Source organism: Nannospalax galili, unplaced genomic scaffold (assembly GCF_000622305.1).
Source record: "Nannospalax galili isolate Female #2095 unplaced genomic scaffold, S.galili_v1.0 scaffold735, whole genome shotgun sequence".
Lineage (NCBI taxonomy): Eukaryota > Metazoa > Chordata > Mammalia > Rodentia > Spalacidae > Nannospalax > Nannospalax galili.
In genome coordinates this window covers 1,262,903-1,281,864 of record NW_008337053.1, presented here as the reverse complement: position 1 = coordinate 1,281,864, position 18,962 = coordinate 1,262,903, and the positions used below count along the sequence as shown (strand labels likewise).

Sequence of the window (18,962 nt, the reverse complement as noted above, 5' to 3'; positions counted from 1 at the left end):
CACATATACATAATATTTCTGATGAAAATTCAATGTTCAAATCAAAGATACTTATGTACTATGTACCATATCTTTCCAAGATTTAGAATGAAAGATGCAAAATATTTCATTAATAATTCATCAATTATATGTTGACATGAAATATTTTAAATGTTTGTTTAAAATGTTATTAAGATTAATTTCACTTTTGATTTTTTAAATGTAGCTACTACACCAGTTAATATTATGTATATGTGTTTTATGCTAAATATCTGTTTGAGTATTCTGTCCTGTGACAATTCCACACCCTTTATAAATGATATGCTTTATACATAAATATGTATTTATAGGAATATATTTAGTAATATATTTTAACTTGATACCCATAGGAAAGGGTGCTTAAAATCTGGAGAACTCATTTTCTCTCCAATGCCTCCATTGCTCTTTTGCATGACACCTTTTGGTGGTGGTTTCTTCATAAATTCAAGGTAAATGACATTTTAAAGCTCTTTCAATACATTGGTTTATAGTATAATTAATTTTTCAATAGAAGTAATATTAATACAAAATGTTTTTCTGCATATTTTCATGCAGATCGATTTTTGGACATCCCATGCAGACCGAAAATCCTGCTTAAAAGTCTCTTCTTTCAGAGGCATTAAGATTTCAATAAACTGGGATGTTAATTAATCAGAAAAGTTTAGGGAAATCAAACACTGGTTAATAATGAAGTTGTAGCTTTACATGCTATTATATGCTGGTAAACTGAAGAGAAGGCCCACTATAAGTCAGTATCATTGAGGAAGTATTTTAGAAAAGAGTCTAGAGATGAGAAAGAGAGCCTTTGTTTGATTCAGAAAAGTGAGGATTTGATGAAGATTAAAAAGACAAAGAGTGTACTATCTGGAAAAAAATAAGAGAGTGGAAATGGATAGGACACGAGGCAGTGGTTGACCAGAAGAATTTCATTAAAGATATTATGATAAACACCCTAAAATTGCCCACAGAACTGCCCTTAGCTCCCCAAAATGATGTAAAAAGCTAGAAGGTGGGCAACTCTGTGACCCCAAGCCACCACCACCTGAGGACAGTGCATACAGCAGTGCACGTTTTTCAAAGGTAGCACCCCTCACCTCTATGGGTAACACCTCTTACCTCACCCCATCTCACTCTGAGACCCCAACTACAGACATGTAAGGACTGCATACACAGTTAGTTGTTCATGTGCTTCACATCAAGAATCTGCTAGCTTTATGGAGGGTTTGCTCTGGTGGTCAGAATCCACACCTAGGCTTAGCTGAGCAAGACTACTTCTGATACCCCATTCACACATTAACACCGAGTGTCCTCAAGACTGAGCTTCAAGCACTTCCCAGCTTATGCAGAATATGTAGGTTAGGGTAACAACATATAGAGATCCAAATGCCTAGCCAACAAAATTGGAATGAATAGCCAACAATACTAAAACACACAAGCAATGATCAGCACTACTTCAAATGCCCAGTCTTACTGCGAAAACACAAACAACATGGAAAATCAAGATAATATGTCTCTTCAAAAAAAATGAGTATTCCATATAATGTTCCCTGAGGAAAGGAATTTAGATGACACATAGTGAATTCAAAGCAATTATAAATATGTTCAAGGACCTCAAAGAGGATATGAATACATGCCGAAATAAAGACCTAGACACCACAAACAGTTGAATGGAATAAGGAAGACAAATCAGGATATGAAAATAAAATTCAATAGAGAAATTGTGAAGAAAACCCAAACTGAAATAAAACTTGAAATGAAAAATTCAGCGAGTCTATTGAAAAGCTCGGGGGAAAACCCCACAAATAGGATGAATGAACTGGAAGGGAGATTATCAGGGCTTGGGCTGGGTTTGGTGGCCCTTTAATCCCAGCACTTGGGCAGCAGAGGCAGGTGGATTTCTGTGAGTTCAAGGCCATGTTGATCTACATAGTACTAGGGCAGCCAGGGCTACATAGTGTGACCATGTCATATCAGGACTTGAAGACAAGATAAATTAATTAGATCACTCAGTCAAAGAAAATGATAAATCTTTTTAAAAAATACTTTATTTATTATTTTGGTTTCTTTTGAGTATATGAGTGTATTGCCTGCATGTATGTAAGTGCACTGGTGTCATGCAGTGCCAGCAGAGGTGGAAGAGGGCACCAGATCCCCAGGAACTGGAGTTACAGACAGTTAGCCACCATGTGGGTGCTGGGAATCAAACTCTGGTCCTCTGCAAGAGTAGCCTGTGCTCTTAACTGCTGAACCATCTCCCCAAATCTGAAAAATGATAGATATTAAAAAAGGAAAAAGAAAATAAAACTATGAACAGAGAACATGCAGGAGCTCTGAAACACTATAAAAAGACCAAACCTATGAATTATAAATATAGAAGAAGAAATTGAAATCAAATGCACAGAATATATTTTCTACAAAATCACAGAAGAAAGTTCCCCAAATCTTAAGAAAAAAGATGCTTTTCCAGGTGCAAGAAGTATACAGAATCAGAAATAGGACCAGAATAGAAATTCCTTACATCAGGTAAGAAAACACTAAATGTACAGAGCAACAAAAGGATATTGGGAAGAAAAAAGATGCTTTTCCAGGTGCAAGAAGTATACAGAATCAGAAATAGACAGGACCAGAAGAGAAATTCCTTACATCAGGTAAGAAAACACTAAATGTACAGAGCAACAAAAGGATATTGGGAGCTGCAAGAGAGAAAGACCGTCTCTACAAAGGCAGGCCTATCAGAAAAATTCTGAGTTTTCAAATGGAGACTTTAAAAGCCATGAGAGATGGCTCAGAGGTTAAGATCACTGGTTCCTAGCACCTACATGGTGGCTAACAACCATCTGTAAATCTAGTACCAAGGGATATAATGCCCTCTTCTGACCTCTGCTGGAATTGCATGACACAGGAGCACTTACATGCAGGCAAAGCATTCATACACATAAAATAAAAATAATAAAATATTTAAAAAATAAAAGCTGTGCAGTAGCCTCCATTTGTTGCAAAATGAAGTTTCTTTGATGCGTGGTGTATGGTACACTTGTCTGTAAATATAAGGATTTATATAGCAAGAAATTTCATTTGTCTAGAGATATGACACAGATAGGATTTTTTCTAGGATCAACGATGACCTCTCCAACCATGTGTATTTGGCTGTGTTTACAGTGCCACCCATGAGTTCACTCCTATTGAGAAGGCTTTAAGGCCAGTTAGATAGCTGTGGATTAACATTCCGCCCCCCATAAAAGTGCCACTACTACACCAGTAGAGGTAGTTCTCTGTGCCGGTCATTATGGTTATTAGGCTTTAGAGCTGGGTTGAACCATTGATTGATTTTTCTCCCTTTGCAGCTTACATAGTATCCTCTAGAACTACGAGAGCTAGACTTCAGGTAGAAGTCTTCTCAGTCAGTTCCTGCTCTGTTTCTCCATGTCCTGTGTCTGAAGAATGTCCTGTCTTCAAAAGTAGGTTCTTATCTTTGAATTCTGGGAGATAACCAAGAGCTCCGACAATAGCTCATGTCATTCTGGGAGTTTCTTGGACCACTCTGACCAACCACTGGAAGGAGTTCTCTACTGTCTGGCACTCTGCTCCTTGCCATACAATCCCCCAGGTATACACGTGCACTAATGTTCAGACACCGTATATGCATTTCTCAGGGGGTTCCCAAGCCAACATGTTTCCCTCTGGCTTCCCTAGTCCCCAAAGTTCCATTCGTCTTTTCTCTCCATCCCCATCCAACCTCCCTCCTCCCTCCCCAGTCCAAGCACCCCCATTATCCCCACCATTCCCCTTCTCCTGAGTTTCCTACTCCACTACCACCATGATCCCTTCATGCTCCTCCCTCTTCCCCTCCCAGAACACTCCCACCACCACGCCTGAAACATCTGTTCCCTACTCTCCCCCTCTTTCCCTTTACCTCTGTGTTTCCTTTCCGTTTTCCTGGCTCCTGCTGTTACATCAGTATACATATATTCACATATTAAGGATTGGTGCTATGATCAGCAAATGAAGGAAAACAAACGTCACTTGCTTTTCTGAGTTTGTTACTTCACTTCTCTAGTCCCTCTATTTACCTGAAAATTTCATAATTTCATCTTTTCTTACTGATGAGTAGAACTCCATTGTGTAAATGTACCACATTTTCATTATCCACTTGTCAGTTGAGGAGAATTTAGGTTTTTTCCATTTCTTAGCTATTGTGAAAAGAGCAATAACAAACATGGATGTGCAGATATCTCTGCAATAGGATGAGTCATTTGGGTATAAGCCAAGGAGTGGTAAGTAGTGGTATAACCAGATCATATGGTGGATTCATTTTTAGCTTTTTGAGGGTTCTCTACACTTCTTTCCATAGTGGTTTCATGAGTTTGCATTCCCACAAGCAGTGAATGAACAGTCCTTTCAATATATTCTTGCCAACATTTGGTGTCTTCTTTTCTCTTGATGTTAGCCGGTCTGACTGGGATAAGATGGAATCTTAAAGAGGTTTTTAAGTTGCATTTCTCTAATTACTAAGGATGTTGAGCACTTTTAAAGTTGTTTCTTAGCCATTTTTATTCCTTCATTGAGAACACTCTGTTCAGGTCCATAGCCCATATTTTTCTTGGGTTATTTATTCTCTTGTTTCTTCATTTTTTGAGTTCTTTGTATATTCTGGATATTAATTCTCTGTTGGATGTGTAGCAGGTAGAGACTGGTCATACACAGAGAATATACATGTGAGGGATGCCCAGTTCTAGGTGCCATATCTACAGTGGAACCTCAACACCTAAGGCTGATAGAACATAGTAGAACAAGGGGTAGAGAGAATACTAGTGCACCCTTCAACTCTCACCAGAGACACTTCCTTATACAACATAGTAAAATGCACACAGAAGGCTACAACTGGCTAAGTTTTGGAGAATAAGAGACTGCAGAGTGTGTGTCCCTGGATAGGACTCCTATATTAGACCTCACCCACACACAGCTCAGGGAGCATAGCAGAAAAGTGGGCAGAAAGAATGTAAGAGCCAGGGTTGGTCCGTGAACATAGGGAAACAGAGGCTTTCAGGCCACTGGAACCTGTACAAGTGAACTTGCAGCAATGGTGGTGTCCTGCACAAGACCCATGCTGTGGAGCAAGGGAAATGAACAGCAGACCAGTCCTAGCCTGGGAACTATTGGAGACCGATTACTAATGGGAAAGGGAGAGTAGACATTACCAACAATCTCTAGATGGGCTGACTAGACTCCAGTGGATGAACTCGCACTGAAGGACATCTAGGTACAAATGCTTGAAAGGATAAGACTTAACATGCATGGCAGAATACATGAGATGCAGCATGGTTGGGGGGAGGATGTGTGGGACTTTGGATGGGGTCTAAATTTGATTATGAACTGTTGTATGAAAAGTCCAATAGCTCAATCAAAAATTTAAAATAAAATCAAAGCCAGAAGGTCTTGGACCAATGTACTATACATTCTGAAAGACCATACATGCCAGCCTAGATTACTATACTCCGAAAAATATCTGTCATAATCAAAATAGAAAGAAAAACTTTCCACAATAAATGCAGGTTAAGGGAATTTATGGTCATTAAGCCAGCTCTCCAGAGGATGCTGGAAGGAATACTTCTGGCTGAAGTAGGACTCAGAAAACAAACACACACCATAAAATCAACACAATGACAGAAATCAGTACATATCTTTCAATAATAACTTTGAACATTGATAGTCTCAGCTCCCCAATCAGTTTCTATGAAGAATTATCTCAGAAATTTGATAGGAATTGCACTGAATTGCAGACTGCTTTTGGTAGGTTGTCCATTTTCACAGTATTACTTCTATCAGTCCATGAAATAGTTCTGTATTCTAGTGTCTTCTTCAGTTTCTTTCTTCAATGCTTTAAAGTTTTCATTGTAAAGATCTTTTACTTCCTTGATTATATTTATTGCAAAATATTTTATATTTTGGAGGCTACTGTGAATTAAATAATTGTATGATTTCTTGGTAAGATTGTGATCTTAGGAAGGTACTGGTATTGATCAATGGAATAGAACTAAGGGCCCAGATATATGACCTCATTCCTAAAGCCACCTGATTTTTAACCAAGACACCCAAAATACATTGTGCTGGATAGCTTTAGTGTTAACTTGACACACCTGGGTTGAAGGAGCCTCAATTGGGGAATTGCCATCATTGGACTGGCCTGTGGCCATGTCTGTGGGGCATCTTCTTCACTGTTGAGTGATGTGGCAGGACCCAGCCCACTGTGGGTGGTGCCACCCCTGGGCAGGCGGGCCTATGTTGCATAAGAAAGCAGGCTGAGCAGGGGGCAGGGGAGCAAGCCAGTAAGCAGCATTCCTCCATGGCCTGTGCTCCAGCAACTGCCTCCAGGTTCCTGCCCTGTGTTCGTACCTTGGGCTCCTTGATGAACTGTGACCCGGGACATGTAAGATAAATAAACCCTTTCCTCCCCAGGTTGGTAGTGGTCAGACTGTTTTGTCACAGCAATGAATAAACAAATTAGGACATACATATTGGACAAAAGAGAGCATCTTCAGCAAAAACGGTATTGCTGTATACAGAAACTATGAAACTAGATCCTTATCTCTTACCCTGCACAAACTCAACTCCAAACAGATTAAGAACTTTAACATAAGACCTGATACCCCAAATATGTTAGAGGAAGAATAGGGAGTAGGCTTCATCTTAGGCAAGGACTTTCTGAATAGGACTCTGGTGGTGCAGGAATTAAGACCAAGAGTTGACAAATAATACCACATGAAGCTAAAACACTTCTGTACTGCAAAGAACACCATCAATCCAGTGAAGACACAACCTACCGAATGGAAAAAAAATCTTACCAGTTTTACCTCAGAGAGGAATAATGTCTAGACCATACAAAGCACTGAAAAAACTAAACACTAGGAAAACAATACATTTTAAAAATGGTGCATGAGAGCTGGAGAAATGGCTTAGTGGTTAAGAGCACTGTCTGCTCTTCCAGAGGACCCACGTTTGATTCCCAGCATTCACATGGAGGCTAACAACCACCTGTAACTACAGTTCCATGATACCAACACACTCTTCTGGCCTCTAAAGGCTTTGCATGACTTGAGTGCACTTACGTACATGCAGGCAAAATACTCATACACAGAAAAATAAATAAGTAAACAAATAAATATATAAATAACTTTTTTAAAAATAAAAATGGGGACATGGAACTTAAGAATTTTCAAGAAAAGAAATACCAGTGGCTAGGAGCTATTTTTAAAATATTTTATTTATTATTTTTATTTTATGTGTATGAATGTATTGCCTGTATGTAGGTAGGTGCACCCATGTCGTGCAGTGCCAGTGGAGGTCAGAAGAGGGTGTCCAATCCCCCTAGAACTGGAGTTATAGATATTAGCCACTATGTGGGTGTTGGGAATCGAACCCAGATCCTCTGCAAGAGTAGCCAGTGCTCTTAACTACTGAGCCGTCTCTCCAGCCCTTGAGAAATATTTTTAAATGTTCAGCATTCTTAACCATAAGGAAAGTGAAGATTAAAACCACTTTTAAGATTTCATTTCACCCTAGTCAGAATGGCTAAGATCAAGAAAACAAAAGGCAATAAATGCTGCCATGGACACACACTTCTTCACTACTGATGGGAGTGCAAACTGGCGCAGATACTATGGAGACCAGTTCTGAAGTTCCTCAAAAAGCTAAAAATAGAACTGCCACATGACCCAGGTAAAGTAACTCCTGGGTATATACCCAAAGTATTCAATGTCCTACTACAGTGATACTTGCTTAGCTTTGTTTATTGCTGCTCTATTCACAATCGCTAGGAAATGGGCACAGTCAAGATGTCTATCAACTGATAAGTAAATGGATGTAGCTGGAAGTAATCATCCTTCATGAGGAAACCCAGATCCAGAAAGGGTCCCTATCGTCTCTGTTATATGGATACTAGCTTTGAATCTCTAGATATATGTGTTTCATTTGGAGTAACTATAGGCATTAGGAAACTAGAAAGGATCCATGGGTGGGGAAAAATTCAAGGGATGGTGACAGTAGAATACACGTTATATGAAGAGGGGAAGGGGAAATAATGGAACAGGAAGTGTTAAATGGGGTGAGGGATGGGAGTGCCAGGTAGAGGAGGCAACATGGGGGAGCGGGATACCTAACACTAACAGCCTTTGGAAAAGTCACATGGAAGCCTACTACTGCATAAGCTTCCTAAAAGTTATACATACACATATATTAAAAGGGTTTAAATGGACTTACCCTACACAGGGGAGTAACACCTCTCCAAATGACATAGGCTATCAAACAAAAAGCCCAGAGTCAGGTGTGGGTTACGTCTTTTTGAGTTGTTGGTCATTTATGTTCCATAAACCCACAAATATTACAGGTTATTGCCATTGCTCTTATTTACCCTCCAGTACTTGATGGTGAGACTATTTATGCTGAAGACAGGCCATACTTGAGTCATAGGGCATGGATAAATCAAGGTGATACTGCCCTAGAAACTTTCTCCCTACTGGCTAGCTTCATAGTGCTAGAAGGTTCTATGCATGCTGCTAACAAAGAAGAGTGATCAAGAGTCCTACTTAGCTATGGACCATCTAAGCTACAATAATGACTAGGCTGGCAGGATATGCCCATGGGGACAATAGTAACACAAATATTATGGGAGTAAGCAAACACTTCCTGATTGGATTCAAGGCTGGCTCCTCAAGATGGAACTGATGCCTGGTACCATTAACTGAGTTAAGAACCTGTGGTGGGGTGGGTCATAGACTCTATGGAAGAGCCTAATACTATTATTCTGCTAAATGAATGTAGTATCAAACTGCCTCCTAAATACATACCTTTATACCCATTGATTAGTGCAGCTGTCAACACTCACCAGAAAAGCTTCTTTTTGTAGTAGATGATTAATGCAGAGACTGACAACTGGTTATCATGCAGAGAATAAGAGGTTATGTAGTATCAGCAATAACGGCACATCTGTATCACATCCCCTTCCCTCAGGGTTCAGGGATCATTGAGGAAGAGGTAACAGAAAGATTGTACAAGTCAGAAGTAGTGGCTAACTGATACAAAACATTGTTTTCCAGAAATGACAGCGCCACTGCATATATGAACTCACAGTGGCTCTGACTGCATGCACAAGACCTGCACAAGATAAAGCCAGCCTGAATCCTAGTATGAATGGAGAAGGGGCTCATGAAGTCTCACCCCTAGTTGAAGAGCTATTGGCAATTGATGGTCGCTAAGGGAGGGGGTGTCATTTTTCTTTTTCAGGGATGTAACCCCTGATGGGCTGCCTGTGGTCCAGTGAATAGCCCTGTGCACATACTGGTAGCACTGAGTGATCTCAGTGGGTTTAAAAGTGTGCATGTGGTTGGGAGAGAAAAGTTGCGGGGTTACGGAGAAGGGAGAAGGGAGGTATGGGGTGGATTTGATCAAAACATACTGCATACCTGTATGAAATTCTCAAACAGTAAATTTAAAGAGATACAAAATCTTGGAACTCTATCATTTCTCCTTATCAACAATGAAAAGTGACATAACCTGTGAAGTCAAAAGGTATTTATTTATCATACATAGTAGATTTCAAAGGAATTAGTGTTACCAGGAATAAAGAGTAGCCGTGCAATAATAAAATGATTAATTGCTCAAGACAGCGTAAGAATCCTAAATATTCACCAAAAGAGTACTTCAAAACCCATTTAATAAAAACTGTTAGCACACTTCAAGGAAACATAGACATATACTTGGGTATAGTTCAAGATCTCAGTGCCTTGTACCCAATAATTTGTAGTACACGTGGAAAATCAAGTGTGATATAGAAGACTTGAGCAGCATTCACGTTTACAAAGCGTCTCTTCTGTCTTAGTTCATTTTGTATTGCTACAACCAAATGCCACAGAATAGGAAATTTATAATGAACACAACTTTATTGGCTCACAGTTCTGGAAGCTCAGAAGTACAAGCCTACATGGCCCAATATCCAAGGGGCTTCTCACTGGTTACTCCATAGGAGAAGATGGAAGAGCAAGGGAGTGACAGAAAAAGGGAGAAAGGAAGTAGAAGCCAGGAGGTGCAGCTGTTCCCATGGCAATATTGATTTCAAACATAAGGGCAGGGCGCTGTAATCCCAGTACCGCTGTTGTTCCCACCCCCAGTACCACCACCCTGAAAATCAGGCATTTAACACATTAATTTGGGGGATACATCTGAAACTTAGTACCACCCGACAGCAGCACAGTACATCTTTTTCTCAAGTACACATTACAGATTTACCAAGAGAAATCTGATTCTGAACTAGGAAAGTATCTGATAAATTTATAATAATTGAAGTCATGCAAAGCATGTTTTCAGACAAAATGTTGAGATATGTGGAAAAATCTCCAAAAATCTGAATTATAATTAATACACTTTTCAGTAATTGCAGGTGAAACCAGAAATCAATAAGGAAATTGGGAATTATTTTGAAGTGAGTGAAAATGAAAACATGAAGTAACGTTTGTGGGACACAAGTGAAGCAATATTTAAAGAAAATCTTATAACATTAAAATGCTTACATTTGGGGAAAAAGGAAAGGGTTCTCTGAAACTGTGACCTTGGCTTCTACTGTAGTAAACCAGAACAAAAAGATGAGGTAAAAGCTAAAGCAAGCAGAGGAAAGGGGAGAGTAGCGATCAGATGCCGGCCAATTCGAATAAAAGCAGAAAAACCAAAAAGCAGAGGAAAATCACGATTTCTTTGAAAAGTCTTCAACCAAGTTAATGCAACAGGGAATTTGAAGCTTCTGGGGATGAGCATTAGAAAAGCAAAATCCAAAAGCAGTTCAAGTTAGTTGACTCATGCCCCTAACGGCTTAGCCAAAGAGGCATACATACTTCTCAGCACAGGATTGCGCACTGCAGTTTGAACCGGCCTATTAAATTTGTTCAGCTCAAGCTGAAATTATTACAAGATGCAAAGGAAAAAAATTACTGGACTGTTGGGCAGAAAATTTTTTAGCTTAACAAGATAATGTCAAATTATTTTCCACATGGGCGTATAATTTGACAGCCCCGTGTTCCTAAATAACCAGTGAGTCAGAAAATAAAACAGAAGTTAGAAAATACCTTGGGAAAATGAAAACAAAAATAGAACATAAATATAGCATAGCATAGCAAGACCAGAAATGAAAGTGGGACCAGCACTAGCCACTTAACAGAAAGAAAACAATACAAGAAAAGAGTACTGTGTTAGCTAGCCTTTATCACTCTGACCAAATGCCTGAAGTACGTACCTTAACGCAGGAAGGACTGACTTTATTCGTGGTTCCCGAAGACTCGGGCACTGTGGCAAGGGAAGGTGTGGCCGAGCAGTGCACACCAGTGCAGAGGCAGTAAGAGGATTGTGTGCTTGGCCGCTTTCTCCTTTCCTCCTTCTGTCCTACTGGATTCTGGCCCCTAGGATGGTGCTGCCCACATTTAGGGTGGGATTCCCCCTCAGGTCATCCTCTCTGGACACACCTGCACAGACATACTCAAGTGTGTTCTTAACTTTATCTCAGAACTGGAGCCCATTTCATAGGTGGTCAAGAAATGCTGTCATCATTATCATTATTGTCATTGTTGTGATCTTTCATGAAGCTATTAAAGAGCTGTGAGAACTGCATTGGAACTTAGGTGACCTCAACTTGCTGTGGTTCCTGATTACTTAGCTGGGTAGTCTTGAGCCTCTGAGATTTTCTGAGCATCAGTGAGTCAGTAAACCAGAAGACTTTAGGCTAAGTGAGACAGAACTTCATTTTAAGTCTAAGAGTCTCTGCAACTTTAAATCCCTCTTCATTTTGTTTTCTATTACCACTAAACTTGACATTTTACGTTTCAATTACCAAATATCATTGATGATTGCTGTGCTTCTAGAGCTCACATTGTAAGAGAATGTGAACTCTTATTTATCTTCCTTGAAGACAGAACTTAGATTATTTCTCATCTTCTCATTGCATAATAGGGCAAGAAGTTAAGACGCAACACTGGGATTTTATTATACTCTTGCTGATATTGAACTGCCTTAATTTTGCTCTGGTTGCTGATAGGGAAAAACTTTGAATTGTTATAAAAAGTGGGAAGTAACTAAATAATTGATTGTCTCTGCATAATAACTACTGTGCAAGAATCTTCATTAACTCCTGAACTGTCTATGTGCTTCCCATGTACCAGGCACTATTTAAGAATTTGAAATATGAAATTGTATAAAATATATCTTTGTCATTGTTTAATCTTAGTGATACTTTAAGATAGAACAAGCATCTTACTTGCAACCTTCTTCTAAGAAACTAGGATAAAATATCTGGCCCAGTGTAGCAATAATAAATAATGGAGCTGCCGTTCAAATTCAACTCTGCATGATGCCAACTCATGCTTCTTCCATTACACCAACTGTCCTTCCCTTTTAAGAACGGATAAAGTTACTGCTATTAGACAAGTAACTCCCCAATATAAATTGTAACATTGACTTTAATTTCATGTATGCTTTTTCTTTAAGCCTGACAGAAAAGATCAAGATTGCTTATTTGATAGAATTGCAGAAAATTATGTTACACTTTTCATGAGCGTACCTCTACATCGGAAAGATGCATTTTTTCAGGTAAATATAAAATTTACGTCATACTCATTATTTTAGTGAATGAAAAAGATAATTTATTCAAACATATGTGAACATATATGTTACCTTTGAAATTAAAATTGTCTGGTATAAATAATGGAAACACTTTTTAAAAAATATTTTATTTATTATTTTTATTCTATGTGTGTGAGTGCATTGCCTGCATGTATGTGAGTGCACCCATGTCGTGCAATGCCGCGGAGGTCAGAGGAGGGCTTCAGATTCCCCTGGAACTGGAGTTAAGGACGGTTTGTAGCCACCATGTGGGTGCTGGGAATCGAACTTGAGTCCTCTACAAAAGCAGTCAGTGCTCTTAACTGCCAAGCCATCTCTCCAGCCCCAAATAATGGAAATATTTTTAAAGTTATGCTTTTAGCACTATGACCAGAATACTATCCTCTTGCCTTAAAGTCTTAGAGAATTACCTTAGTTCCATAGACACTTTGACTGAAACCACCAATTTATTCTATATATGCTTTTGGATTTCTTCTATTTACCTGTAGAGTGATTTATCACTTTTCTTTTCCTTTTTCTTCATAATCAATCATTTAATCCAATTAAGAAAAAATGACTAATTGATATTTATACTCAATGAATAAGTAAACATTAAGTCTTAGAGAATTACCTTAGTTCCATAGACACTTTGACTGAAACCACCAATTTATTCTATATATGCTTTTGGATTTCTTCTATTTACCTGTAGAGTGATTTATCACTTTTCTTTTCCTTTTTCTTCATAATCAATCATTTAATCCAATTAAGAAAAAATGACTAATTGATATTTATACTCAATGAATAAGTAAACATTACAATAACATATAATGCATAATATTATGAATCAAGTATTTTTCTTTTTCTGTTATATTTATTAGTATCTTATCATAGTTTTAATATTTAAAACTGATTTTAACATAAACTTATTTAAACAAGCTCTGATTTTTTAAAAATATACTTTTCATAATAATCACCCCCCAGTAATTTTCTGAAAGAAAATAATCTGTTTCCTTATGTTCATACACCAACCCTGGCTCCTATGATCTTTCTACCCCTCTTTTGCAAAGGTTTCTGAGCTATGGGTGGGTGAGGTCTAATACAGGAGTCCTTTTTTTTTTCTTGGTCTTTTTTTGAGACAGGGTCTCCCTGTAGCCCCAGATGGTCTAGGACTTGCTATATAGACCAGGCTGGCCTTTACCTCACAGACATCTGCCAGCCTCTGCCTCCTGAGTGCTGGGATTAAAGGAGTGTGCCATAAGGACAGTTGTGCTGTGGTCATCTGTGTGCATCACACTCTCTTGTATGAGGAAGCTTTGTTGGTACGAATTGAGGGAAGTATTAGTATTCTCTCTACCCTTTGTTCCACTATGTTCCATGAGCCTTAGGTATAGAGGTTCCACTGTAGATAAGTCCCTTAGTGCTGGGCATCTCTCAGACATATATTCTCTATGTGTGACCAGTTGTGGAACTCTGTAATAGCCTCCATCTGTTGAAAAAGAAGTTTCTTTGTTTAGTGGTGTACAATAAATCTGTCTGTAAATATGAGGATCCTTATTTAGCATACAGTGAGAAATTTCATTTGTCTCGAAATATGAGAGAGATTGAGCCACTGGAAACTTGTTCATATGAACTCGCAGCAATGCTGACAGCATGCACCAGACCCATGCTGACTCACTCAGACAGAAACTCAGCATAGAGCCGGGAGTGTGCAGGCCCCAACCCTAGCCTAGAAACTACTGGAAAATGATTACTATGGGGTGAGGAAGAGCTGATCTTCTTTAGGGGAGTGACTCTAGATAGGCTGACTGGACTCCAGTGGATGAACTTGTACCAAGAAACACTTGGATAGAAATGCTTGACCAAATAGGACTTAACATATGACAGAATACCTGAAATCGGGGGTGGGGGGGGAGTATGGGTTGGTGGGGAGGTGGAGGGGGTGTAAATTTGATTAAGATGTTTATATGAAATGCACAAAAACTCAATAAAATATTAAAAATGTAAAAAGAAAATCATAGCAAGATTAAATGTAGTAAATAACTAGTCAAACTCTGCTTTATTTGATAACTTCATCTTTTATTCAGTTTTTTTTGGCAAAATGTTAATATATATTCTTATTTTCAGCTATTTTTTCTCATGTCCCTCAATTAGAGTTAGAAAGAAATAATAAAATGGCTAAAGGCAAGGTATAAGGAAAAAGGGACACATATCTATTTCACAAACAATAATATCTTTGATAGTTATGATCTATAAAGTATGAAATCCATCAAATGTGGCTCCATTTGGCAGGTGTATCCTGATTGTTTGGCACAAGCTATCTATGCAGCATTCCAAGAATCATTTCCAGAATCCAGTAGCCTCTTTAATGATGACTTTAAAGAAGATCTAGGGAATACCATTTTTCTTTGGTTGTCAGGTATGAATATGTCATTTAAATGTTGGTTATTGTTTGGTTCCTAAAATTTTTAGATGCAGCATTTTGATGCAGTTCAAAAATTGATAACAGCTGGGTAAGGTGGAGCACGCCTTTAATCCCAGCACTCCGGAGGCAGAGGCAAGTGGATCTTTGTGATATCAAGGTCAGCCTGGTCTACATAGTGAGTTCCAGGCTATCTGGAGCTACAGGGAGACCCTGTCTCAAAAATATCAAGAGAAAATTGATAGCTCTTTGTCTTATGAAACATGCCATACATTGTACATCAAGACAAATTTTTTTAACTTGGAAGGAAAAGGTTTATTTCACTTTTTTAAATGTTTTTTAAATTATTTATTTAATAACCACATGATTAGAAGAAGCATCTCATTACAGCTTTAACATATTCAGTAACAATTTCCAGAGCAAAGATGCATCTCTTTCAAAATTGGCTGTAAATTTTTAGGTTCACCGTTGAATTAATACAGTTATACAATATTGAACTCAGTATAAACCCTATAAGACATAAAATTGAATGAGTTTTTAACCTTTAAAAAAGAACTCCATTTCATTTTAAAATATACTCAGTCATACAGAAAAACTCATTTTTAATGCTACTAACACTTACATGTTTGCACATGCATCTCTAATCGCTATGTATCTGATTATTACTACTCACAGTCAGTTACTTTCTCAGATCCTTGGCACCTGAGCATGGATATAAAATCATCAGGTAGATTTCAGTGGTAATGTTTTCCACCTCTATGAATTAACATGAAGCAAATATTTATGCTTCTTCCTCAATTATAACTTTTTTTAATTTGTTGATTTTTTGTGTGCATTTCATACACCACATTACAGTCTTATTCATCGATATGCCCACATCCCAAATGGCACCCTACCATACCCCCCCTGCCCCCTGGAGCCTAAATACTCTGTCGCCCCTGTGACTGCCCGCTGTGTTGTCAGCACCCCCATCCATTCTCCAGTGCTTGTCCATCTGCTGAATCTAGTCACCCTGTCTGTAGTTCCTTGTTTTAGGACAATAAGCTGTCCCTCATCTAGCAGCAATCGGTTGTCAATATTCCTTTAGATAAGATTGGGGTCTGCTGTTCATTTTCCCAGTTCTATGCTGGGTTTCTGTCTGGGAGTCTCTTGGGCCACACTGGCCAACAATGCAAAGGAAAGTATCTCTTGTCTGGCACTGTTTCTTGTTATGTAGCCTTTAGCTATACATATGGACTCTTAAAAAATTATATTGACCCCATTAATCCTTGGTTATACATTTCATTTGGGTGTTTAAGACCATACAGTTGGTCCAGATAAACCAATTTATTTTTACTCTTAAGGTCATTTGAGGATCTGTTCCTCAGGGGTCACATGGGCTTAGGAGGAGGCCCTGGCTCCTTTCTTTTACCAGTTTCATCTATCTGCAGATAAGTCACAGGTCCTGCTTGACCATGGTTGGCTTCACTTGGAAGCATGGAGGAAATGTTTCCTCTGTGTTGACCCTCCTCTTTGTAGACTGGACACTGGTTCAAGTCCATTTGGTGGGGTCTCCATGGCCTCCTTGACCTTAAGAGGACAGGTGGGTCACCAGAGTTACAGGACATTTTGAGAGATTCTCAGAGTCGCCTGGAGCTTAGTAGACCTAGGAGGGCAAGGAGCAAAAACTGTCCTTTATGTCCCTCTGACCAAATTAGTATAGGCCTCAAGGTATGGTTATTAAACATCCAAGAAGGGTAGTTCCACTAGTCTGGCACTTTTAATTATCATGTGTATGTAGATAAAGCTTGGGCAAATGTTCTCAGATTAACCTTGCCTAGATATGTATTATATCCTTGAGCTAGTTGTATGTATAATTTGTCAGTAGGTTGTTCAATTAATATGGTTCCCTCTGTTTTTTTTAAAAAACTAGGGAGGCATTATTTATCTCTCGCATTGTCTAACCCATCCACCATGGTTCCCCATTTAAAGTGCCCCAATTTTTCCTATTTCTCCCTTAAAAATACCCTTCTCCTATGGTCCCACCTCTCTTGAGCTCCTTCTTTCCCTTTACCCCCTAGGTTCCTTATATAACCTTCCCTTCCCCCATTTGTTGTTATTTTAACCCCATTTGTTGCTAGGAGCCACATATGAGGGAGAACATACGTCAATTTTTTTCTGAGTCTGTGTTACTTCACTTAGTGTAACAGTTTCTAGTTCCATCCACTTACCTGCAAATTTCATGATTTCATCTTTCTTTAATTCTGAGTAAAACTCCATCATACAAAAGAACCATATTTTCATTATCCATGCATCAGTTGAGGGACACTTAGGTTCCTTCCATCTCTTAGCTATTGTGAAAAGAGCAGCAATAAACATGGATGTACAAGTGTCTCTGAGATAGGATGAGTTCTTTGGGTATACACCAAGGAGCAGTACAACTGGGTCAAATGATAGGTTCATTTTTAGTTTTCTAGTTCTCCACACTGCTTTCCATAGGGGTTGAACAAGTTTGCAATCCCACATCCTTTCCAGCATTTGGTATCACTTGTTCTGTTTATCTTAGCCAGTCTGACTGGGGTAAGATGAAATCTTAAAGTTTTTAATTTGCATTTCCCTAATTATTAATGATGTTGAACACGTTTCCCTTAGCCCATCCTATAATTGGGTTACTTCCTTTCTTGATTCTTTGGGTTTTTTGAATTCGTTATATATTCTGGACGTTAAACCCCTGCCAGATGTGTTGCTGGTGAAGATTTTCTCCCATTCTTTGGGTTTTCTCTTTACTTCCTTGGTTGTGACCTTTGATAAACAGAAGCTTTTTAGATTAATGAGGTCCCATTTGTTGATTCCTGACTGTTTCCTGAGCAATTGATGTCTGGTTTAGAAAATCCTTTCTTATGCCTATATCTTGTAGGTTATTGCCAGTGTTTTCTTCTAACAGTTTCAGAGTTTCAGGCTTCACATTGAAGTCTTTAAACCATTTGGAGCTGAATTTTGTGCAAGGTGAAAGACAGGAGTTTAGTTTCATTCTTCTATAGGTGGAGATCCAGTTTTGCCAACATGATTTGCTTCACATGCTGTCTTTCCTCCCGTGAATGTTCTTGGCTCCTTTGTCAAATATTAGGTGGATGAAATTGAATGTACTCATATTTGGGTCTTCAACTTCGTTCCATTTATACAAGGGTCTATTTTTTGTGCCAGTACCATGTTGTTTTTATGACTATAGCTCTGTAATATAGTTTAAAATCTGGTATAGTAATCCCCCCAGCATTGATTTAGTGCTCAGGGTTGCTTTGGCTATCCAAGGTCTTTTGTGCTTCCATATGAATCTTAGGATGGTTTTTTCCAATTCTGTGAAGAATGTCATGGGGATTTTGATTGGCATTGCATTGAATACTTAAATGACTTTGGGTAGGATGGTCATTTTCACATTATTAATTCTTCCAATCTATGAGCATGGGAGATCTTTCCTTCTGATGTCTTCCTCAATTTCTTTCTTTAAAGAGTTAAAATTTTCTTTGTAGAGCTCTTTAATGTCTTTGGTCAGGTTTATTCCAAGATATTTTATTTTTTTTGTGGCTATCGTGAATGAGAGGGTTTCCCTGTGCTCTTTCTCTGACTGCTTGTCATTGGTATATAGAAAGGCTATAGACTTTTGTAAGTTAATTTTGTAACCTGCCACTTTACTGAACGTGTTAATAATTGCTAGTTTTCTGCTAGAATTTTTGGTGTCTATTAGCTATAATATCATATTGTCTTCAAAAAGGGATTATTTGATCTCTTCCAATTATCACTTTACTCCTTTAATTTCCTGCTTTTGTCTTATTTCTCTTGCAAGAGTTTCAAGCACTATATTAAAGAGGAGTGGAATTAGTAGACAGCCTTGTCTGGTTCCTGATTTCAGTGG

General features: G+C 38.5%; 1 protein-coding gene across 1 annotated transcript in view; it reads left to right on the top strand.

The window, feature by feature from the left end:
- Nucleotides 1-18,962, top strand: part of Fam227b (family with sequence similarity 227 member B) — a 237,896-nt gene that overhangs the window by 33,967 nt on the left and 184,967 nt on the right. Inside the window, exons 6-8 of the mRNA XM_008831829.1 lie at nt 369-467; nt 12,541-12,642; nt 14,944-15,070. Of these exons, the coding sequence (XP_008830051.1) occupies nt 369-467; nt 12,541-12,642; nt 14,944-15,070 (328 nt within the window). The remainder of the gene's footprint in view (nt 1-368; nt 468-12,540; nt 12,643-14,943; nt 15,071-18,962) is intronic.